Source organism: Hippichthys cyanospilos, chromosome 3 (assembly GCF_059441005.1).
Source record: "Hippichthys cyanospilos isolate Australia breed blue-spotted pipefish chromosome 3, RoL_Hcya_1.0, whole genome shotgun sequence".
Taxonomy (NCBI): Eukaryota; Metazoa; Chordata; class Actinopteri; order Syngnathiformes; family Syngnathidae; genus Hippichthys; species Hippichthys cyanospilos.
The window spans coordinates 12,313,397-12,337,903 of NC_142371.1; the positions used below are offsets into that span (position 1 = coordinate 12,313,397).

At 38.8% G+C, this 24,507-nt stretch overlaps 1 protein-coding gene and 1 long non-coding RNA gene across 3 annotated transcripts; one reads left to right on the top strand and one right to left on the bottom strand.

The window, feature by feature from the left end:
* Nucleotides 1-3,788: 3,788 nt before the first annotated feature.
* Nucleotides 3,789-21,743, bottom strand: galr1a (galanin receptor 1a). 2 transcript variants are annotated; one of them, XM_088411933.1, is made up of 5 exons: nucleotides 21,538-21,743; nucleotides 14,307-14,400; nucleotides 13,368-14,217; nucleotides 13,219-13,284; nucleotides 3,789-7,658 (listed from the first exon to the last, which is right to left on the bottom strand). In XM_088411933.1, the coding sequence occupies exons 3-5, from the start codon at nucleotides 14,031-14,033 to the stop codon at nucleotides 7,338-7,340; spliced, it is 1,053 nt and encodes a 350-aa protein (XP_088268059.1). In that variant the 5' UTR covers nucleotides 14,034-14,217; nucleotides 14,307-14,400; nucleotides 21,538-21,743; the 3' UTR covers nucleotides 3,789-7,337. The 2 variants fall into 2 exon arrangements, with proteins under 2 accessions (XP_088268059.1, XP_088268060.1); XM_088411934.1 differs by lacking the exon at nucleotides 14,307-14,400 and having other exon boundaries at nucleotides 21,538-21,590.
* On the top strand, nucleotides 21,152-22,646 carry LOC148425781 (uncharacterized). Its single transcript, XR_015865246.1, has 2 exons — nucleotides 21,152-21,567; nucleotides 22,406-22,646. It is a non-coding gene; the product is annotated as an uncharacterized LOC148425781 (long non-coding RNA).
* The last annotated feature ends 1,861 nt before the right edge of the window (nucleotides 22,647-24,507 follow it).

Sequence of the window (24,507 nt, forward strand, 5' to 3'; positions counted from 1 at the left end):
TGTGACAGAGCCAATATTTTCACCGACAGCACCTTTATTCCTTGCGGCATTACTCGCCGGCAAAAATATAAACGTTTCAATGTCGCGATGAAGTGGCCGAGACCGTGCTAAATATTGTGCTGAAAATGCTGCGCTATCGTTAGCTTAGCACAGTAACTACGGTTCAACAGCTGTTAAAAAAGGAAGCAAACGCTGCACATAACAGTTGTCCCAAGTTCTCACTTCTGCCTTTCGACAAGCCAGGTGAGGGCTCTTGCTTGGCTCTGTTTCGTATTGAAAGCTCAGCCTGCCGTGTTGGATCGCTCCCGGTGACCGCAAAGCGGCCGCCATGATTCATTCCTGCCCCCTGCGTGAGCCGTTGAATGTTCCCGAAGTTGATTGGCTGTGGCGACTCGAAACATGGAAAAAAAAAAAAAAACTTCACGCAAAAGGCGAAATTTCGCTTCTCGTGACCGCGCGCGGCCATTTGCGTCTCTCTATTCGCGTCCATCGCATCGCCCGACGTGCATTCGCGCCCAGTCACGCAAACTCCATTGACTACAATACAAAACGCTCCGCTTTTTTGCCTCGTTCGCGTTTGGTGCGCGTGTACCATTAAACTAAATCATCTCCAAAACATTATTTCGGGTGCAGCCCACGTGGCACGGTACCAGCTGATCCACGGACTGGCACCGGTCCGCGGACCGGTTGTTGGGGACCACTGCTGTAAGTACCATCTATGTGACATTGGCTTTCAGGGGTTGCTTTAAACAGGGAAACAAAAACCAAAAAAACAGTTTCTTTCTCACTTTCCAAAAGTACTGAGCCGAGTTGTCTTTTATGCTTGCAATTCAACTATCATTGAGTGATGCAAACTCTGCTTGCATGAATTTGATGGAACTAAAATCAAAATTAAAGTGAAGACTGGCTGTGGCCTCAATGATCAGTAAAAAAAAAAAAAAACATTAAAGATGTCGTTTACAGTTTCTCGATCATGTTGTTGATCCAAAGTTGAGTGCTTTAATAAAATTGTAATTTTAGTGTATTTTCTGGTCATATTTCAGTAGTAATCAAAATAGCAAGTGATATGCAGACATTTCTTAATGGTTGTAAGATATCATGTACTAAAGTAAAGTACCGTAAATATTTATTTTGTCATACATACATTCATCCATTATGCTTATGTGACCATTCATACTGTAAGTACAAACAGCTCCTAATTAAGTAATGATCACTTTGTAATACACTTGTAGTAGAAATGACTGAATTGTCTTATATGTCACTGGTTCCAAAACTGCCCCTTTTTTTCTTTACTACTTAAAAAAAGGGTGAAATTGGGAGTATAGGCACTTCTCAAGGGACCACTACACCTTGCACACAGATTACCTTGTGTATAAATAAAAGTTTCAATTTACCTGTTTGTGCGTGATCCTGGGTCCACTCATCAATTGTGGTTTATTTAAATATACTGTATGTCTTTCTTTTTCCCTTATAATTTCTAAAAAGGACAAATTCAAACCATTTCAACATTAAACTGTTAGGTTACTTACCGTTTACTCAAAAATTACTCCAATGTGTTTTTTTCCTCCTATAATTTAAAAATTTTGCTGCAAATTTCCATTTACCATTAATTCATAATTTTTACCAACAAATTAAATATTCAAGATTGTTTTGTTTTTCCAGGTGATCATTTTTCCAAATTTGTATGATTTTTTTTATTGATTAAAACTTTTCTCCAAAAGTATATTTTCACATTTTTGAAAAATACTCCCCCCTCAAAAAATCTAATTTTTAACCAAAATCAAACATTTTTTAACCAATTCAAATTATCCAAATACCCACCAATATATATATATATATATATATATATATATATATATATATATATATATATATATATATATATATATATATATATATATATATATATTCGTCAAATTATTAGGTACACCCCAGGTAATATTTTTATTACATGATTTAATACTCTGTGCAACCCTGACACTCAAATAACAGCAACTGGGTTGCAGTTAACAGATTTGCAAATCTGGATAAATGTTAGCTGTTACTGTTGACTAAATGGACAAATGATGGTTACTTATGTAACGGCGGTTGTATGAGCCCTGCTTGACTCCCAGAGGCGGTGCCTAAAGCAAGGAATAAACCCTTCACATAAGCACAGGTCAAAATAAAGACCTCCCGATGGTCCCCTGAGGGCATATAAGAGCCCCTGTCACGCAGAACTCTGTTCGTCACAACAACACCAAGTGACAAGAGACACTGGTGGTCATTCGGGGCTCGTAGAACTCATATTTGTAACCATCTATCTACTTCGCCCCTCCATACCACCAGAGGTGGTGGTGAAAGCACAGAAAGATGAATATCCAGAAGGCCATGAGGAATGTAGGCTCAAACCTCACAGAGAAGCCCGCAAAAAGCCAAAAACCAAGGCCAAAGGAGCGGTTGCATCCGCACAGTAAAACCTGGTGAAAATGCTAGGCAATAACCGGGAAGCAGCAGCACAAATATCCTTAATGGGCACCCGCTTTAGAGTAGTCCAAGACGACAACTTTCCTGGTAAAATGACTGTGAATTCCCGAAGGCCATAAAGAATGCCTAATAGAAACGGCTGCCCCATGAGATGAGACAAACACAGCTCTAGAACATTGTTATAATTTGGGGACAATTTGGGATGACATCCAAGTGTGAGCTGTTCAGTCACATTTGGAGAGGATACAAGGAGAGTAGATTCAATGGAACAACAGGTGTCAAGGAATTCAACTTTGCCAGAAGACGCAAAAAGATGATGAATGTGAGAAGCTTATTTAGCTGAAAAAGGCCCAGGAGGCGAAGGACATCTTTCACCTGATGAGAGAAAGGATGTGCAACCATGGACAAGTTGTCCAGCGAGAGACCAATGAAGGTCGACTGCTTAGAGTGCCAAAGTTGACCCTGATGCCCAACTGAGCCATGTGACAAGACAGCACAGAAGTATCTGGGATCATCTGACTGTAAGACTGCGCACAGATTAGTCATTCATCCAGGTACAGAAGAAACTTCGTGCCCCTTGAATGCAGGGGAGCGAGAACTGCCATCGAGAAGCGAGTGAACACCCTCAGGGCGTGCGAGAGGCTGTTGCACCCAGAACTGCCAGTTATTCTAACCCCACAAGTAATTCTTTTTTTGTTTTTCTCCCTCCCCAAAATAGTCTCAGTCTAAAACCAACTATAAGCCTTGCATAATATTGCTTGGGATCAGGTCAAGACCTCATATTAGTTTATATGAGGTCAGAAAATGCAATCCACTGATGTGTGACCAACAGAAAACGATTCTTGGTGGATTCCCACTGATGGGACCTTCTCTGTTATTTTTCTTCAGCATTGTGGGAGAAAAGGAGGTCTAAATCATCACTTTGTGCTTTAACTGGGAATGAAGACAAGGCTCCTTATATGGAAATGAAGTTAAATGGAATGAGCAAACATTTTGTTTCAAACTAAACACAATTGAATTTTAGACATCAAAACCCTAGATTGAAATTACAATAAAAAAAAGGATTTGTGGAAAATACATACACTGCATGAAGACACAATTAATCCTGAAGAGTGTAAACAACATTAGATTTGGACCACTGCAGTGAATTGAGCATCTCTCTCCTGCAGCCAGGCAGCAGCATAAGACACCTGGTGTGTTTTTTTTTTTATTTGTTTGTTTTGTAAATAAATGTTGCTTATAACAAATAACATTATAATTTGCACAAACTGCATATACATTAATTCTTAAATATGTACAGTGAGTCAAACAAAACAATCATAGAAATACCACAGCCCCTTTATTTATTGTGCTGCAATCAGTAGTATGCTTTTGTTTGAGCATGACTTTCTCAGCAAAGACCAACATATTTTCTCTATTTATAGTTCTCGGTGTTTACAGAATAGGGGTGCTACTATCACAAAAACATGACATGTGTACTTGAACTTTACATGTCTTTCTCCATAGGAATATATTATACAATAACACAGTTCTACAATCATACATAATCAAGTAAGAAGAGCTACAAGGAAGGTCTCTGAGCAATTATCTGTGGAGTTACATGTCCAAGCTTTGCTTCGTGGAGAAGTTCAAACGACTGTCAAACTTTTAGACAGATTCTGCGGACATATTTTTTCTTTACAGAAGACACTATTTAAGAGAAAAATAACTTTCTACATGAAGATACCTTAGGAGAAGCAGTTTGAAACGGAAAAATTGAGGAGCACTCCTTTTTTCTATACATTTTTTGTTTTTGCTCTTTTTTTGTAAATGTCGTTCAATTCTTTTATTTACACAAGCAATATATATATATATATATATATATATATATATATATATATATAAAATCTCTTTTTCAAGAACGACCTTAACCATGAGAGGGAAACTAGACAATTAGGTACATTTGTCCGCACTACAGAAGGAAATAGCACACAAAGTTCAACTATTAATTATAATACATTTCAGTGCATATCCTCTTGCAGTATGCATGGAGTATGCATTGAATAATAGAAGTAAATGAGAATTGTTCAGTCGCGGTATACTCATTTTTTTTCAATGAATTGAACATTAACCCCAAGTGTTTTCATGAAGCCAAAATAATTCTATAAAAACATTAAGTGTTCAAAGAAACACTTAATCTGAATCTCAAATCTTACAGATTATTTACATTTAGAGAGTGAAAAGGCATAGCACTACTGAATGAAGACGATACACTGAAGCTGAATTTAGCAGATAACAAATTTCTCAAGATTATGACATCTGAAAACTAGTCATTTTGTTTAAATTCTGTAAATGTTCCTTATTGACGAGTCAATGTCAGTTGATCAGTTTAATTAAAAAAATAAAAATAATAATACATAAAGTATTGGACAGGGACATTTTTTTCCACCCAGCAATCAATGTCTGAACAACCATTCAGACAGAGTCTACACATGGCTGGGGTTCATGCAGACGGAAGGTAAATGATGCAGACACTGGTGACGTTAAGAGACAAAGGTTCTTTAGAATTGGATAGTATTTGGCAAAAATACTGCAGCAAAAATACTTGTTGACAAGACAAATGCACGATAAACAGCTAAGAGGACCTTTTTTTTTTTCTTTTTTTTTACACAAGAAGAGGCAAGAATTATTGTTGTTTTAATAGCGCTAGTTACTTGGTGCCTGAGGTTACTTGGTCGCCCCCAGAGACTACATGATCTGCCCACCGACCAGTTCTAAAAATAGCTCACCAGTAATGGATCATTGAGATTTTCTAGAAATAAAGTGTAAGTGGGTGGCTCCGTGTCACACTGGTTAATGCATCCAAATCACAGTTAAGAGACCCGAGTTTGAATCCAGCTGGCTCTGGCCTTCCTGTGTGGAGTTTGCATTTTCTCCCCGAGCCTGCATGGGTTCTCTTTAGGCAATCCGGCTTCCTCTCACACTCCAAAAACATGCATGGCAGGTGTTTTGGACACTTGAAATTGTCCTTAAGTGTGATTGGGTGTGTGGTTTGTCTTTGTGTGCTCTTTGTGTGCCCTGCATTTGGCTGGCAAACAGTACAGAGTGTCCCCCGCCTACTGCCCGAAGCCAGCTGGGATAGGCACCAGCAAGCCTGCAACCCTTGTGATAGGCGATTATAAATTATGTATGGATGGATGGATGGATGGATGGATGGATATGTAAGTGGTCGTTTGACCGTGGAAACACAAGCAGTGATTTATCAAAATAGGCGCATATTGATATTCCAATTACATAAATACTGTGAGAAATTATGAATATAAAGAATATCACTGGTTTGTAATACTAACATATAATTATAGGTCATTTCAGTGAATTTGTATTTTCAGAAATATGTACATAATCTACCTGTTCCTCAATAATTCCTCATTAATCCGTCCCAGGGGCATTTTAGCCAAGTAGCCAAGATTCAAACCTTAGAACTGTGAGGTACATGTCCTAAGCACAAGGTGCCTATGATGCCTTTATGAGTTTTGGCAGGACACAAATATAAATATCTTTGAAAAATCACATGATCAAAAGCTATAGATGGAGATTTTAAGTTTCTAAAGGGGAGAAGCAAGACAGACACACAAGCAACAAGTTACAGTATGTAAGTTTCAGTGAAAGCCTAACAAAGCATCTCCATTAAAGTGCCCATAACATGATATTTTAGGCTTTCCACAGTGTAACACGTGCATATATATATATATATATATATATATATATATATATATATATATATATATATACAGTATAATATGTTTGGCATATTGGCGACTTAACTTCTTAATGCCGGTGGGCCACGAAAGATGCATCCATCTTTTCATCTTGACTGCTCATCCTCACGAGGCTCGCAACTGATGGAGTCTATTCCAACAGTGTGAAAAACGGGGCCAATAACAAGCATTTTACTAACATTAAAATGAAAAACGGCATCAATACACCGCTCTCACAAACACGCCTTTCTCCTTTAAAATTAGTCCCGGTGGGAACCCAGTATTCATAATAACAGTTCCGCCAGCTAATAAATTGTTTACTGATGTCGATTGTTCGTCCGTGTGCTCCCAAACAAACATTTTGGCTCTTCAGCATGTTCTACAGTAAAACGTTGTAGCTAATAATTGAAACGATGCAGTTCACTTTGCCGACTCGCTGCAAAATGTTCTCAACTTTGGAACCAAAATGAAACCAAAAGGCACGAATACGGTGGGTGGGTGTTTTCTCTTGCACTGGCAATGCGGGGAGGTGCAGGGGAGTTACAAATTGCTCCTATCATCATAAGCGCTCCATAAGCCATTTTTGTGTGCACGGGCGGGGCTGGTATGAGAGCGCAGAATAAGCAAGGAGTTCTCAGAAATGCATCAAAGAAGGTAAAATACAGTACATAAATAATTTAGGGTGAGAAATCAACATTGGAACATGGTTAAAAGCTCCAAAATGTTGACTTTTAATGTGATGGCTCCTTTAAGTAAAAGGATTGTCCAATTAACTATGGACTAAACTCTATTTCTGAAATTGACTTGAGAGTCTTCCTGGTTGAATAAAATCAATTCTCTGTGCAGTATTGTATAGCGAATTATCATATAAAGCTTGCTTAGCTAGTATTCTTTAGACATTTAAAAGGTACATACCTCAAGGTAAGATACAAAATACAAGAACAGATTACATTTGAAATCAGTATGTTTTAAATAGAAACATTGTGCAAATAACTTAACTTATGTGGAACAGCCATGGATAAATCCATGGAGTATCTTGAATGTACAATTCTAGCCTATCATTATCATGTCATCCCAATATTCAGTTTTAGCTTGACATTAATTATTTTCACACTTCCGTGCACACCTTAAAAATCAAACACTGGTACAGTTTGTTGAAAGTGGTGCGTCTGCCTTACTGCGGATCTCCTTAATGTCATTAAACAGCACATCATCTCTGCCAATGTGGCATTTGAACACTTGCTTGTAAGCCTTTCTGAAATTTTCTGATAGAAAGGCGTAAATGACTGGGTTGACAGATGAGTTGCTGTATGCCAGGCAGTGGGCGACAATCCTCAGCAAAAAGGAAGCCTGGTTCAATGGGAAGGTCCCAAATTCTACCCAGAGGTGAACCACGTGATGAGGGAGCCAAGACAGACAGAAGACCACCACCACAACCAGCACCGTCTGAGCAGTCTGAGAGCCGCCACATGAGGAGAAAATAACGGAAGTGTATTAGTGAATAGAACCCTCCAGATCAAATCTAACAGTGATTCATTCAATAATGTTTCAATCATTTACTCTCTGACTGAGGCTCTTGAATATTGAGGATTTAAAACAGAGCGCGATTCATAATTGGGATGCTGCAATCGGCAGAAAATGTTATTCAAAGTGCATAAAAGTCATCTCAGCGTTGGTAAAATTCAAAGTGAATGTCAAAGGTGTACAAAAGAAGAAGAGAAAGGTTACGTGCATTGCCTTGCAGTCATGTAATTGGCTTTCACCAGAAATAGTGAAAGTTAAGATTAAAGTCTTCCAGAGGTTAAAAATTGAAAGTCACAAACCATCAATAACAACCAAAATAACCTGACATCATGCTGATCGAGCTTATCAGAGGAAAATATTGTGGTTGTGCTATTTCAAAGCAATGTCCTTAATTGCAGTTGAAGATTTCAAAAGATGAAAGCAACTACTTTATGCAAGTCTGTTTGTCAGGCATCTGGAATGATAAGGCAATTAAAACAAAATAATAAGAATCATATAATTACATGCAATCTCAGCTGAAGCGACCAATAGCCTGATTCCTAATCTGATTAGGTTCCATTGTGGTAAAAAAAAAAAAAAAACATTATTAAAGAGCCCGTGGAAATGCAACAGTTTGACAATGGTTTCGTTTACACGTACCGGTACTTGTATCTAATTGACAAATGAGACTGCAACATGGTAATGCTAAAAGCATAAATTTGAACTTTTATGCCCTTTTTGGGAATAAATGTGAATCAAATATGAGCTATGAAATAAAAAACCTGAAGATGAAAACATGGTTGCAGTGGTCATTGCAAAGCCAACCTCCCTGCCGCTTAATGCAAACAATGCATATTTGAAGTGACTTGTAACATCTGCAAAACTTCCTCACAAAAGAACAGGCATAAATGTGGAAATGATGTATCAATGATGTTTGTGCATGGTGTGTCATCAGCAATTAAACATGAGCATAAAACGTGAATGACGACATTGAGGAACTCTCAAAAGATTACATTATTTATGTTACATTACATACATACAAGGTTTAAGAGTTTTATTGTCATATGCATAGTAATACCACACAATGAAATTCTTCTTCTGTTCACTACCCCGAGCGGACTACATTCCATAATCAAGCAAATAATAAGGTAGGAAACAAAACAAAACAAAACAAAAAACGTAATAGAGCAATCAGGGCAGTAAATCGTGAACCACTAATAAATGAATAAAAGACGTACATTCTGAGCAGAGTAGATTGCATGAAAAGACTGTCTACATATGAGGAAGATAAGCAAAATATTATGTACATACATTATGTACATGTACATTATGTACAGTGTACATAAATTACATTTTTGAGGAGATTATAAAACAATGCCAACTCACAATTCTCTCCCTTTGTGGCAGGGGGAAACTTGTGTAAACAAAACAAAAAAGGAAATCCTGACACAACTTGCTTTAATGCATGAATGAAAGCATTGAATTCACTTTTAGAAATAGACCTGTTAAAGAAACACACTCCACACTCCACAAACACACTCCATTATTTATTCGTAATTAATTATTTGGCGATGTTCCGATGACATGATGATCCGCAATGAGGTAAGGAAGAGCATTTATGTCACACAAATGTACTGTTGTCTTGGTATTCAATACACCTGGACATGCATCTAGTTTTGTTTGGTGTCATACTGGAGGGTCACATCAATCCATCCATTTTCTGTGGCCGCTTATCCTCCCTAGTGTCGCTGGCTTGCTGGTGCTTATCCCAATTGTCTAGGCGGGCACTAGGCGGGGGACACCCTGGACTGGTTGCCAGCCAATTGCAGGGCACACAGGGACGAACAATCATTCATGCACCCAATCACACCTGTGTGTTCAATACACCTGCCATGCATGTTTTTGGAGTGTGGGAGGAAGCTGGAATGTCCGGAGACAAGTCACGCGGGGCTCGGGAAAAAAATGCAAACTCCACATGGGAAGACCGGGCGAGCAGGAATTGAACTCGGGACTCTGAACTACGAGGCAAACATGCCAACCACTCATCCATCGAGCGGCCCTATTTATAACCATCATTTGTGAAATAACATTCAAGACGAGAAACTCCGGGTCAATCAGAGACATAAGTGAGATTGTCAGATAAAAACACCTTAGCAATGATGTGCAACGTCTAGTAATATCTTATTTTCATAAACTTTGATTACAATATCAACATTTTAGCTATTGCGGAAAAAAGTAGAGACATTAAAGGGAGTACGTGTAATTTTTCGCATGCGCCTGTAAAAGCTTTAGGGTATTACGGTAATTGCAGCAATACACACCCTCCTCTGGCTGTAGCTACTGTCTAACAGACATGGTGGACCTAAGGAGTGCCACCTAACTTGTAATATAATTTAATAAATAGACCTATGATTCCAGTCCAATGACCTAAACTTCGTCTGCCAGCTAGGTGTTTCTTCTGGGTGGGGCTGAGTGTGGGAGCGGGAGAGGGTAGAGAGAGAGTTCAGCAATTTCACGGGTTCGAAGGGGAGAGAGTTCAGCAGTCTCACGGCCTGGTTCATAAAGCTGTTCCTGAGTCGGGTGGTGCGGGAGCGGAGGCTCCTGTACCTCTTTCCGGAAGGCAGGAGGCTAAACAGACTGGGTGCAGGGTGACTTCTATCAGTGACAATTGTGATGGCTTTGCGGCTGAGGTGGGTGGTGTAAAGGTCTTGCAGGGAGGGGACTGGAGCAACAATCATCCTCTCAGCTGTCCTCACGATGCGTTGTAGAGCCTTCCTGTTATAGTCAGAGCAGCTCCCGCCCCACACGGTGATGCAGCTGGTGAGGATGCTTTCAATGGTTCCTCTTTAGAATGTGGTCATGATGGTGGTGCCACACTTGCCCGCTTCAGTTTGCGCAGGAAGTAGAGACGCCGCTGTGCTTTCTTGGCCAGAGATGCAGTGTTGATGGTCCAGGAGAGGTCATCGCTGATGTGCACCTCCAGGAACTTGGGGCTGCTCACCCTCTCCATTGCAGCACCGTCGATGGTCACTGGGGGGTGCTGGGTGTGGCCTCTCTGCAAGCTCACAACCGTCTCTTTGGTCTTGCTGATGTTTAGCAGGAGGTTGTTGTCTTTGCACCATCTGGTAAGACGCTCTACTTCTTTTCTGTAGTGTGTCTCGTCACCACCATATATATATATATATATATATATATATATATATATATATATATATATATATATATATATATATATATATATATATATATATGTACTGTGTATGCAATGGGACATGTCAAAACGCCACTTGAACGTTTTTTTTTTTTTTTTACTGCACCAACTGTTCGTCCCTTGAGAAGCGAGTCGTGACTTCCATTTTAAGCAACGCAATGTTGTCTTCCTCATTGAGTCTCAACTTGACTGAAGCTTGTCATTGTATCCAACTTGATTAGGCAAATGTTGACATTTAATGATATTTGGCAATTTGGAGAGATGTTCTGTTCATACATGAATTCTGTCTTTTACTGTACAGAGTAAATTACAGACAGCATGTATGTTATCATTTGGGTGAACAGTTTGCAGAAGACACAGTTTTTGTTCCAGTAGCCAGTGATGGCAGTGGGGTTAGTATGGACAGGTATCCATCCATTTTAAAGAGCCGCTTATCCTCACTGGGGTCGCAGGCCTGCTGGTGCCTATCCAAGCTTATTTTGGGCAGTCGGTGGGGAACACCCTGACCTGGTTGCAAGCCAATCACACGGCACAGAGGGACTAACAACCATTCTAGCACCCAATCACATCTAAGGACAATTAAGTATGTCTAGTATGGACAGGCATATACTGTATAATGAACACAAATGCTTTGTATTGGTCACATTTTGACATCGTGAGGAGATTGTATGACACTAACCTCAAAGTGTGTGTGTGTGTGTGTGTGTAGGGGGTGGGGGGGCTTAAGGGGGGGGGTGAGCTTTGCTTGTTTTCCATGAAGGTCTGTATTAAATTTTATAATTCGCTATAATCTTGAGCTGTACAACTCATTTAAATGCCAAGACTCCATTCAAAAACAGTCTTGCTTGCCAAGTAAAACCAGATTGTACCCATTAACCGATGCTCTTAATAAATCTTGAGAACCAAATGGACAGTTGGAGTCATATTCAGAATAATTGTCACATTACAAAGAAATTCAGGCAGGATTTCTTTTGTTTTTGGCTTTTGAGAGCACAAATATTTTCCACAGTGTATGTGAATTGGCTAAACAAACAACATTATGCAACAGCAGTGAGAGTTACCTTGCTCTATCCTGCTGTTACTGCTAAGTCAATAAATGCATATTTAAAACAAATGTCTATAATCATGAGGGCATGCAAACCTAACTAAAATGACAAAATTTTTGATGATCAACAAGCGAATTTGTAACTTTTGACCATGTAATTGTAACTTATAAAAAGCATAAATAGCAGTATATATTATTTTTGCTTAAAAATATGCACCTTACAACTCTGCACAGTGCAGGAAAGCTGCTAAATACATCATATTTTGCACTACATGATATTTTGCATCTTTCTCATATGTTTAAAGTCCTTTTGCTCAATCTACTCCGTAATATACTCAGAATGTAAGTCTATCCATTTATTAGTGGTTCATTATTACTGCCTTTATTGCTCTATTACTGTTTTTTTTTTGTTTTGTTTTTCTTTTTATTTAATTCCTTACCTTATTATTTGCCCGGTTAAGGAATATAGTCTGGTCAGGGAAGTAAACAGAATAAAAAATTCATTGTATGGTATTACTATGCATGACAATAAAACTCTTGAATAATTGAATAAAATATTTCACAGTCCACAACTTGAGTGAGAGCCAGAATTATTCAGAATTATTCAGTCAGAATTATGAACACAAAATACTTCTTACATCTACTGCTAGCACTTAGCACACCGACAATTGAGTGGTTCTTGTCGCCCCGGATTTCAATATAAATACATAAGCCGGAGGTTACAAATATTGTGCCCATGAACACCTCCAATATGGACCACATTACTCGCCTGTTTGATTAATTACAGTAGTTCACCAGTAATGGGAAATAGTAATTTCCTCGGAATGTTGCAGATGTGATCATTTGAAAATGTTGTAAATGTGGTTGAATATGATTACTTTAATGTAGTTGTTGCTCATATGTGAGTGTTTACACAAAGTGATTGTCAGGTTTTGCTGCTAAACTTGCCATTATTTCTCTGTGTCATTTCTCTAGGTGTGTGGCGTGCATGGACTGTATTCTGATGTTTAAAGTGTGCCAAATAAAAACAACAAAGTGCAGGAATGTTTAAAAAAGACCTTATTAGAATTGTTATCGATCTCCTGGAATGAAGTTAGATCATTAATTGTGCTAGTAAACACATTTCATGAGTGCATGTTCAATCTTCTTGGCGTAGACACTATCTACGGTATACTGTATGCAGTTAGACTGTACTCGACAGTGAAATATTGATCAGGTCATCTATTAGGGAGTTGAAAATATTTCTTAAAACATACCTTTTTCTTTGATGCCTCAGACTTTTTGGACATATTCCTCAGCTTTTTGTGCAAATGTTTTAAAACCTGCAATTAACAACATAACAGTAGCATAAGACGGATGTTGATAATATAAATAATGAGCAAATCGTTAGTATGAATTTCCTTACCTTTGAATAGCAAAAGGAGATGAGCAGCAGAGGCAAAACATAGCCAAAAACAAAGGTACAAACCACGTAGACCTTTTTCTGGTTTTGATCTGGCCACACTTCCCAGCAAAATGTTAGATTTTCCCCACGATATAATATGTTCTGGTAATGCATGATGGGAGCTGCCATGGCCAGAGAGAGAATCCAAATAATCACCACTCCGACAATGGCATGTTTGGCCACCCTGATGGTAGAGGACTTTCTGGAGTGCACAATGGCGACGTATCTGTCCACGGACATGGCTGAGAGGGTGAAGATGCTGACTAACATTGACACGGTGAAGAAATAGTGGATAAATTTACAAATGAATGCGCCCAGGACCCAGGTGGGCATAATGTAGATGGTCGACTGGAAGGGGATGCAAAAGAGCAGGTAGGACAGGTCCGCGATGCTCAGGTTGAGAATGAAGATGTTCGTAGTGCTGCGTGGTTTACCCGGCTTGCTCCGGGCCAGGACGGTGATCACCAGTGAGTTACCCAGCACACCGAGCACGAAGATGAGGCAAAAAACCACCAGCGTGATGAGATTATCCGTGCCGATCCCGAATAAAAGTTTCTCTTCCTCTGTTCCGTTTAAGTTTGGGTTCCACGGCTCTTCCATGAGCCACATCGGCTCCGTAAGATTCATGATTGACTTCTCAACTTGGAAGATGTCCAGACGAATCGATAGACCCTCTTTCTGCCTCCTTGCTTCTTTCTGCCTGGGGTTTTAATCGAGGAGATGTCAGCTGTCCAGTGCGTCACCGCAGCGCCCGCGTGAATGTAAGGAGTCGTGACGATTGATCAGCATTTAAAAATCCCACGTTGTACTCCTGCAATCGCATCGCAATATTTAGGCTATTTCAATGAAACATTTAAGATATCTTTGTATCATTAATCGGCCGTGTCTTCAAGTTCACACCTGATAATTGCGCACCGAACGCGCGTAACCGCTCCGATCCAAGGTTCTTCTTTTCTGCTCCTGCACATTTCCCACCCTCACATTATATCAGAGGCTGGTCAGAGGGAAACGCGTCATCAATTAGCATATTTTTCAAGTATTCGTGTTTTTTAAAGGCTACTCGGACATCCTTTACAAAAATGTCATTGGCTCAGTTCCAGTTGACTTTTAAGGAAGTCAATTCCAAATAGTCCGTTACACTATTGTGTTCTATGTGGCTCCACTAAAACATGACAAATTAGTATTATTTGGAATCTGAAATAAGCAGCAAAATCCGCCCATCCTTGTTCTTAACAACTTGAATGTCCTCTCAAAGGCCTCCGGGGCTTGATGGTGCCAGTCCCAGCTGTCTTTGGGCAGTAGGCAGCTTGAACTGGCAGAGAGGAATTGATCGCGAAAATCCTAATCTGCCAATGTCTTGCCAACTTTACTCAACTCTGAAACTGTTGCCAGCAGAAATAGTGGTTGATTCTTTCCAGTTAGATTTGAGAATGCCAACTCATCATGATGCTCATCACCTCAAGCATTAATTTCGGCATCCGCATGCAGTCTAAAACATTATAAAATCGCTGAATCCAAAAGTCATCAATATTCATTGGTTAGACGTATGACTGTAATATGTTTGTTGTGTGTATTATGCGCAATGTGTCTTGAAATACCAGCAGAAGGCCATTCTCCTTGTTGTACCCATCATTTAGTAAAATAAGTCAACTAAAATAGAAAGGGAAATGAATCAAAACCGAATATTGTGAGCTGTGGTGACAGTTTGCAACGTAATCCTTGATTTGACTCACCTTGGCAAGGCAACGTTTTGACATCGACTAATAAGACACATTATTACTACAATGTCATTCACTTTATTCTGTAGCAGACTGCATTCGCATTGCTTGTAAACTGATTTCCTATTCACTTGTACATTACTAATACCTACCTACCTACCTACCAACCTACCTACCTACCTGACTGCCTGCATACCCATTTGATTTATTTTTAGTATGATCGGAATTTATTCGGGACAAAGACAAATTTAAAAATACAAATTAGAGTAGAACAACTGTTTTTGTTTTCAGTGGTCCCCTTTCTGTGTTTTACTAATAATCTTATTTTTGTGTTTATTTTATTATTATTTCTATATTATTATTATTTATTTTGTGTTTTATTCAAGTGTTGAAATGCTATGAAAGTGTTTTAGATTATAGTTTTTCATATGGTTAAAAGTTAATCAAAGGTATAGTTTACACAATCACATTTTTTTAACTGATCACGGGTGACAATCAGCGAGTTTAAAAATAAACGATCACCGATTTGTTCACAATATGGGTCAGTATGTCCAAATAACTTGTTTATTTACTGCATATACTTGTACTGTTAGTATACTGTATCAACAAAAACATGCATGCAATATATGCAATATTAATAAAATGAAGCATTTTGCAATGGCTTAACAATCTTTACAAGACTCAAAACACAGAGGCACAGGTAAAAACATCAGTGACCTCAAGAACTCATTCATGAACTTGCTCGAGATATATTGAAAGTTCTGTCAGGTAAAACAAAACATTTTGAGACAGAAATAATCAATGTGACATCATACTGTGATTACATGACTATATTGCTATTAAATTACTTTATAGCACAAGGTACTGCAAATAAGCAACTCATGCAACAGCTAAATTTAATTACTGTAGCGCTATGTAAATGAACAGCCACATTGTGCAATTAAAGTATTGCCACACAAAACATTCATCCCACACATAATTTGTGGAACCTATCAATGACATCTTTAATTGCACTACAAAATATGACATCACAGCCAATTGTGGGTATTGAAAAAAATGGCAAATATTGGTTGATCACAATCAAGTGGATCAGATCAGCATAAAGCTAAGTACAGTAATTGGGCAGTAATCACTTTAGTGAAGGGTCAATAATTTGTGGAAATTCTGTTCTTGTGGTCGGGCTCCTTCAATAGTGTTCAAAAGATTGGTTTCAAGCAATGATAAGTCACGGCTGCACAAGATTTCCACTGTAGCTCTGGTTGCCATGACAGAAAAATGGTTTTCTACTCTTCCCTCTTTGTGTGAGGTTTCATTGGACTATTGTGTGTAAGGAAACAAAATGGGAGCATATCCTTTGTGCTCTACCAACAGCAGTTGCACAGTAGCTTTGATGAGAACATGTAATGATTCAATATTTTTGCGCTTGGTGTATACCGTGATGCTGCGACCCGTTTGCCGTCCCTCCCAACAAAAAGAAATGATTTTGTAAACAGCTGCTAGAATTGGGAGAACATGTTATACACCAGACATCTGGTAGAACATATGTCATGAAATAATTATTGTTCATTAAATTGTTATTTTAAGGTCAGACAACCAAACAAAAATGATGAAAAATGTTGAAAAATGTCTGTAATTAAAACTCCTTTTTATGAAAATAACTTAAAAGCAGACAGTTTCTCACTGCTGAGAAATGACAGCTGGGTTCAGTTATACTTTTTGATGGTTCCAGGTTTATCCAGCCATCAATCTTCTTCCGTGTATCAGTGGTTGTATGAGAGAAGCAACAGTAAGCTTCTTTAAAGTCCCACATACAGGTAGGTGACAATGACCCATGCATTATGTCACGCCTCATGTTTGTATCATCTCTGTGGCACTCGATACGTGCATATTAATAACTGGAGCTGCGCTTTATTTGACGCGCACACAATTTCTTGTAATAGGTTTGTTTAGTCACATTCTGCGATGATGTACTGTACTCAGTTTTTCCCAGCCTCACTTCCGACATTTTTAAAAACACGGAAACAATGAATCACCTCGAGAAATTGGGAAATTCACCATTAATTAAATGACTTTCACTGAGCGGCTGCTGCTGGCTGCTCTAAAGACCACATCATCCTTCTCACTATGTACAGTATGTGATATCAAAAGCGTCCAGAAGCGGCGCCAGAAAACAAAACAAAGATTAAGCACAAACGTATGAACTGTTAAACTCAATCATTTCCAAAACATTATTTCAGGTGCAGCCCATGTAGCCCTTTACCAGTTGATCCACAGACCGGCAACCAGTGGTTGGGGACAGCTGCCCTAGCCAATACTAGCCGTAGCGCCACAGCACAACCTGGAGGGAAATTGCTACACATTTTCAAAACAATCCGTGTGGTGTGCGCAGGAGCATAGGGTTATTATTCGGCATAGTGACGTGTGCGCTGTTGACGCCCTTGGAAGAATACAGGAGCAAGGCCCAGACTTCCCTTTCCCTAATTTCATCTAGCTCTTCCAGCAAAATCTCAAAGATTCACAGAGCTCTATATTTGTGCCCAGTGCACAAGCAACAACCAATGTCAAGTCTGCGGCCTCAGCACCCTTAAACCCCGTCGTCATTGTGTGAGTGTATGTGAGTGTCCTGCAGCTTTGGCGTGATGGAGATAACAGAAGCACCATCAGATCACCCTAATTACATCTATGTCCCTTATTAAGCAGCTCTGGGACTCCACCTGTCACCAGATCGTTAACGTTTGGTGTCAAGTTTGTATTTCCAGCCACTTTGTACTTGACTCTTATTCTGCTGGGTGCATGTCTTTTTGTCTCCAACCTGCTCTGTGTTTTAGGTTGGCTGCATGTCAGCCTAGCATCCTGCACCCTGCCAGCCTAAACTCAACACATGGATTGATACCTTTCAACCCTCAAAAGCCATTCTCCTCTAACCACAGCTACCAAATATGATGAGTGCCATTCAGGCCATTGGGACCAATTCATAAACTTCCATGGGTCTTGAAAGTTCCGCCAGGGTCTTCCTGAGCACCACCAAGAGAGTAGGGACTTTGTGGAACTGAACCATCGAGGAGGGCATGTTGTGCTAACAAATGCGGATTGGTTGGTTTATTTCTTTTGTTTTGGGTAGCTGTGATTACGCAACTCAGCAATATTTTTTCACTATGGTGGTCAGTTTAACATTTTGAAAAATGGAAGCAGAGGAAAAAAATGATAAGCACAGAAAAAAATGATAGGTGAATGGATGGCACTTCTAAATATTTACAGGGACAAAGACTTCCACCAGTAATTTGCTTCAACAACCAGAAATTATGGCACAGAGCGTGCTTTATGACATCAAGCCTTGAATAAAATAACATGAACCGAGCGCCAGACTAATGTGAATATATGTGAATATATGTGTGTCCATCTGAGTCAGTATAGACGGTCCTTCTTAGTCAGTGTATTTTTACGAGGCTTCATGTCATAAAGCACTTGCCAGAAAAGCGGAAGTGCTTGTCAAGACAGGCTTTTCGTCACTGACTCGTAGTTTCCTTGACGGATTGCCCAAGCTCTCCTGAGTATTTAATGTATTTATCTCAACTGGTCAGGCTGAAAATGTTCAACAGAGGTTAAGGGAGATGCAGGAACAAATAATTATATGTTGCTTTGAAAAATGGCTCTTTATAGTGTTCCTAGCATCATCATGAAATTCTATACGTCAATCAAGTAGTCCATTTCCAATGCTGTTTATTCTGTTCAGGTTCACTGACAACTAAACTACAACTATCACATTTCCAACATCATAGCCACATTTTTTTTTAAGTGGAAGTGGCTTAGTTCTGCCTTCTGGATATTATCAGCCTTATCTCTTTCCATGCTAGGAAACTGAAAAAGAGGAAACAAACAAACCAAAAAAGGTGCTTAATATCCATGAGCTTTGCAGGTCATTTACGAAATGTGTGCAGATAAGGTAACTGCTTGTAAAATGTCCCGAGATAACCTGTGCAGTACATAGAGTGCGAGTCCAGAGTAAACGATCACATCAAGTGCTCTGAGTGCTTTTGGAGTACAAAAAACAAAAAAAAAACCCATGAAAGATTACATTTTTAAATGAAAGCTCTAATCTGACTAAAGTTGGACACAGCAGGTTTCTATTTCCATTCTCTATACACCATGGGCCAAGGCTATGCATCAGTTTTTGATTTTGGAAATTGTGAAACCCAGTGAGGGAGAACCTGGATGGTTGATCTTATTTTTTTATCTTAATCATATTTCTGCTGGCGCTCATAATTTTTGGGACGTTATTCCACTATCATGTGCAAATTTTGGGTGTGGAACGGTGGCAGAGTGGTTTGTACGTCCAGCTCACAGTTCAGAGTCTTGAGTTCAATTTCAGCTTGCTCCGGCCTTACTGTGTGGCGCTTGCATGTTCTCCCCTCGCCCGCATGGATTCTCTCCAGGCACTCCTGCTTCCTCTCACTTTCTAAAACACGCATGGCAGGTATATTGGTCACTTAGGTGTGGTTGGGTGCCTGAATGATGGTTCGTCCCTGTGTGCCCTTCAAGTGGCTTTCAACCAGTTCATGGTGTCCCCCGCCTACTTCCTGTAGACAGCTGAGATGGGCACCAGCAACCCTACTGAGGATAAGCAGCTATAGAAAATGGATGGATGTTCAAGTATATTGAATTTGCACTCAAACGCAAGCAATAGCATACAATGCTACAAATCACATGATGATATTCAGCCAGTTATCAGTGGTCATAAAATTAAACTGGTGTATATGACATGACATAACACTACACGAAATATCTTGAGCGAAAAATGCAGCTTCCATGTTTATTGGGAAGTATCACGTATCGGTAGTTGAGATACACTGTTCACTGTTACTGTTTATTATATTCTGTATGGGGTTTGGCTATGTTAATTACAAGGACACTTTCCCCCATTGGTTGGCCTAATGTTAGGTCTTGTTTAGATGTTGCACTTCTTTATTTAATCAATCAATAACGCGCATGTGAAGCTCGAGGGCACAACTAAAATTCAGTATCATTGACTATTCATCTTGAACAATGATACAGTAAAATAAATGTAAACTTTGTATTACTGATTATAATCATTTTATTTTGTGTATGTAGTGTTTGATCATATTTTATGTGTGTTTATGAGGAGAAATAATTTCAGGAACGTGCATTGTAAGCATGGTTCAATTATGAATATGAGAGTGTTTCAATAGGGTGCATGAGTGTGTTTTAATGTTTTTAAGACCAAGAAGATTTTCACTATTGTGTATGAGAGCATGTAGCAAAAAACATGTACCGGTAGTTTAAATGACTAACAAAGCTATTACCTTTTAACCAGTTCTCTAATCTCTGAATTTCAAGATAACTGAAAATCCATTTGTGCTTTAATATGAATGAGGACTTCCAATCAGGATAATTACATCTGTGACAAATACAGATGACGGAAAACAAGTGGACTTTTCTCCCAGCTTGCAATCAGGTAAAGCATCCAGTCCTGCATTTAAACATAAACCAGGTTTTAAACAGACATAAACCCAGGAGTATGTCTGTTTTTCCTCAGTTTTATATTCTAAATAAACTTAATGACAGGGTCCACTTTTTTTGACAAAAATTTGCACTATTGATGACAAACAACTTCTTTGACAATAAGTGTATGACGAAGTAAAAAGCAAAAAGGAGTTCGACAAAAAGCTATAATACCTTTTCATGGTACTGTATAATCAACTGTATAAATCTGTAATATAAATCTATAATAAACTGTATAAATAAACTGTATAATCATTTCATAATATCGTTACCTATCACAGTGATCAATATCTAGTTTTGAAATTATAAGTCAACTATTGTAACAGTAATAAGACTCATAATACATTTATATCTCATCACATAGAACATTAGAATAAAACAAAGAACCATCTTGTATCTTGTATGAAGTTCATGCCATGATGGATCAAAACATAAGCATCACAGCCATAAAATGGAAAGGAAGAAAAAAATTTATACTACCATGCCATCAGAAGCCTTATGCCACTGAGCTTTAATGTTATGCTAAGTGTAATATGCAATGCTGCTCACTTGAATTTACACTATGCAATACCTCTGCGACCTACCACACTTAAATAGTTGGTGTGCATATTTTCACATGAAGTCATTATTTTTCTTTTTGCACAAACTATACCATCAGTTCTGCCAAAGGCAGCTACCGGTACATTGGCTGATTTTAAAGTGTCATTATTTTTTTTTTTAGATTTCTTACTGGTACCTGCATTCAGAAGAGGGCGACTTACAGAGCCCCGCCCCATTTCCGTCATCGGCGCTCCGTCATATTTTTCCCAAGCCAGAAGTAATTGCAATCCTCCGTCAGTCCGTGAGTGTATTTTTGCCCAACCTTCCGCCATCACGAGAGTGTGACTTTTTACCTTTTTTTTTCCTGGTCCATCATTAGTCAGGTGCTGGTCTACTTCTGTCTGCCTTCGTACTAATTCTACTTTGTGTTTTTGTACTTACACTTCAAAGTTAACACCATGTATGTGGTTCTACAGTTACCTTACATTTGAAACATAACACAGGAATGTAAGTGTAACACAAAAACAAAGCCAGCCAAAGGGTTTTACCCTTGCTTATAATTTACCATCATGTTTATTAAATCACTTCTTCAAGGGAGGGCAGATGGGACAAAAATGCAGTTAGCAATTATGTCCACTGAATGGCATTATCATGCTTTAAATGACACTCATCTGTCACGTACACTACAAGTAAAAAAAGTATTGCTAAGGGTGAATTAGTTAAAAAAACGTCTTTAATTAGTTAATTGAAAATCTTCTATCTGTTTGTAATAATACACTTACATGTAAGGGGACAGTACCAGTATACAATTGTTATCATCTGTGATGTGTTAAAAAGAAAACACATTCTTACTTATTTCACTGTAAAAATCATCCTATGTTCATTATTAGTGTTGAAAAGTGCTTGCAAGTTGAAACTGAAATTCTACAATAAATACTCGAGGGAGATGGATAAAATTGTAATGGTTGTCATACCAAATTATAATGATTGTTTGGGACATAAATTATATGTGGACAAATTGCACCATTTTGACTCCAAACCTGGACCCAATATATATATACAGGACAACGTATATACTCAGAAATTTGCAATACATGAACTGTGTTGTTGTTGACTTTGTTTAAATTAAATTTTGTTTTATTTAAGGTTTTTTCATGTTTTCCGTGTCTCGCTTCATGACATTTAGCTCACAATATTTTTCTTTATGCCTGTTCTTTGCAGCATGATCCCCTGATCTACCAACCAACTCCTTTGTGTCCTTGTGTCCAGGTGTACATTGGCTTGTTGGTTCACTTCTTTTTAGATTCCTAGTTTCTTTCTTCTTTGTCTTTGTTGGATCATTGTTTGCGTTGCCGCTAATGTCAGTTGTAATGTCACCAAGTCATGTCATGGTGGTTTCATATTTGTTTGTTACTACCTGGCAATTTTTCCTCCATAATAAATTCTTTTTGAGATATTCCAACTCTTGGTCTTGCTCCCTCACGCTTGGGTTCTCCACATCACCACACCAACCTACAAACTTTACCTCACAGATGGATAGCTAGTCAAAGACCGAATTTTAGTCAAGCATTCAAAGATTTAATACACAGTTTATTACAGTAACTGTATGTGTTCTGAGACTTTGTGGCTTAGTTACAGCAGTCCCTAAACACTTCCTTTGTGCAAAACCTCTACTTACAATTTTTATTTATTAAGAATGGCATTCCATACACTGACATTTTGCAGCCGAGATTTATTTATGATTCATGACAATGTACTGTAGGTTTAAAAAAATGGCTTTCTAGAGTGACTTGTTCTTTAACACATTATGGATGATGCGAGTTGCATTCATGTTCTGACTGTTACACAGTGGATAGAAAGTTTACGTACCTTTTCATATATCCGGTTTCTTTGACAAGTGGTTGAGAAAATGGATGGATGGAGACTGTGATGAAAATAATTTCAAACCTTATAATCCTTAGAGTTAATTCCATCAAGTAGAGGTCTGAAGTTTTTTTATTTTTACTAACTCTGACAGGTGTTTAGAACTGTCCATAATGTGCTCCATCCTGACTAAGGCCGGGTTGAGAAAAAACAGCCCTACGGTATGATGCTGCCACCACCATGCTTCAGTGTGTGTGGAATGTTCTTATGATTATGTTAGTGTCGTGCCTGTGTCAAACATAATCTTTGGAAATATGGCCAAAAATGTTCCTTGGATTGGGTCCATCAGAGCAGAACAAATCTTCCTACATGTTTGGGAGATTTCAAGTGTGTGATGTGAATATTTGACAACAATACTAGAACAGCTAAGCCTTATCTTAGTTTTGCTGACACTGAACATATGTTTGAATTTGATTGGTTGATCTGAACACAGCCTCATCAGAAGATTTAAACAAGTGAGCACACCTTTTCAAACAGATTATCTTAATTATTTATTTTTGCATCCCCCTGTTATCAACAACAACAAAAAAATCAAATTAGGAGTACAGGTTGATTATTACATTAGTGAAACGGATTTTGAAATGACTTATCTTGGATTCATTTATTTTATATGATACTGATAGCAGATTATCCTTATGCTTGTGTGAAGTTAAATGATCACCTGCAGTGTAGAACATTTCTTTAGTGTAAAGAGAAATTAGCTAATCCTGTGATTGGCTGACAACCAGTCAAGGGTGTCCCACTCCTACTGCTTGAAGACAGCTGGGATAGAGACCAGAAAGTCAGTGACCCTACGGAGGATAAGCATTTATAGAAAACGAATGGATGGATGGATTTAAGTGGCCGCCCGGTACTTGAGGACCCCCCCCCCCCCCCCCCCCCCACACACACACACACACACAGATTCTTTTCAACGTTACCTTCCTCCATAACACCTTTATATATATTATATAGACCCCTGTTCTATATAATAGACTTAAACCCTTTCACTACCACCCCCCCCCCCAAAAAAAAAAAAGATATATAGGGTAGGGTCTTTGGCCTTTTTTTCTCCGTTCTACAGCATTTGTTCTAGATGGCCTCCATTTAGCTCCGTGCATTTCTTTCAGGCACAGCACGAAGTTGTCCATGACGTTCTTACAGACTAAATTGGTAAAGGCTCTCATCTCCTCCCTGATGGCTTTCTTGAGTTGTGTGATGGTTCTGGGTTTCCTTGCGTGGACTCTGTCCTTAAGATAGCCTCAAAGAAAACAATCTGGGGGGCTTAGGTCCGGGCTATGGGGTGCCCACTCAAAATCAGTCTTGAGACTGATCACTCGGTCTCCGAAGTTCTCTTTCAGCCAATCCCGGGACAGGTTTGATGTGTGAACTTGCTCTGTCTTGCTGGAACCAGAACTTGC

Excerpts from the sequence above, each read along its gene's own strand:
- galr1a (XM_088411933.1), bottom strand. The coding sequence starts at position 14,033 with ATGAATCTTACGGAGCCGATGTGGCTCATGGAAGAGCCGTGGAACCCA. Across the intron at positions 13,285-13,367 it reads TCTCCTTTTGCTATTCAAAG|GTTTTAAAACATTTGCACAA; the intron begins GTAAGGAAATTC and ends TGTTAATTGCAG. Across the intron at positions 7,659-13,218 it reads CTGAGGCATCAAAGAAAAAG|ACTGCTCAGACGGTGCTGGT; the intron begins GTATGTTTTAAG and ends GGCGGCTCTCAG.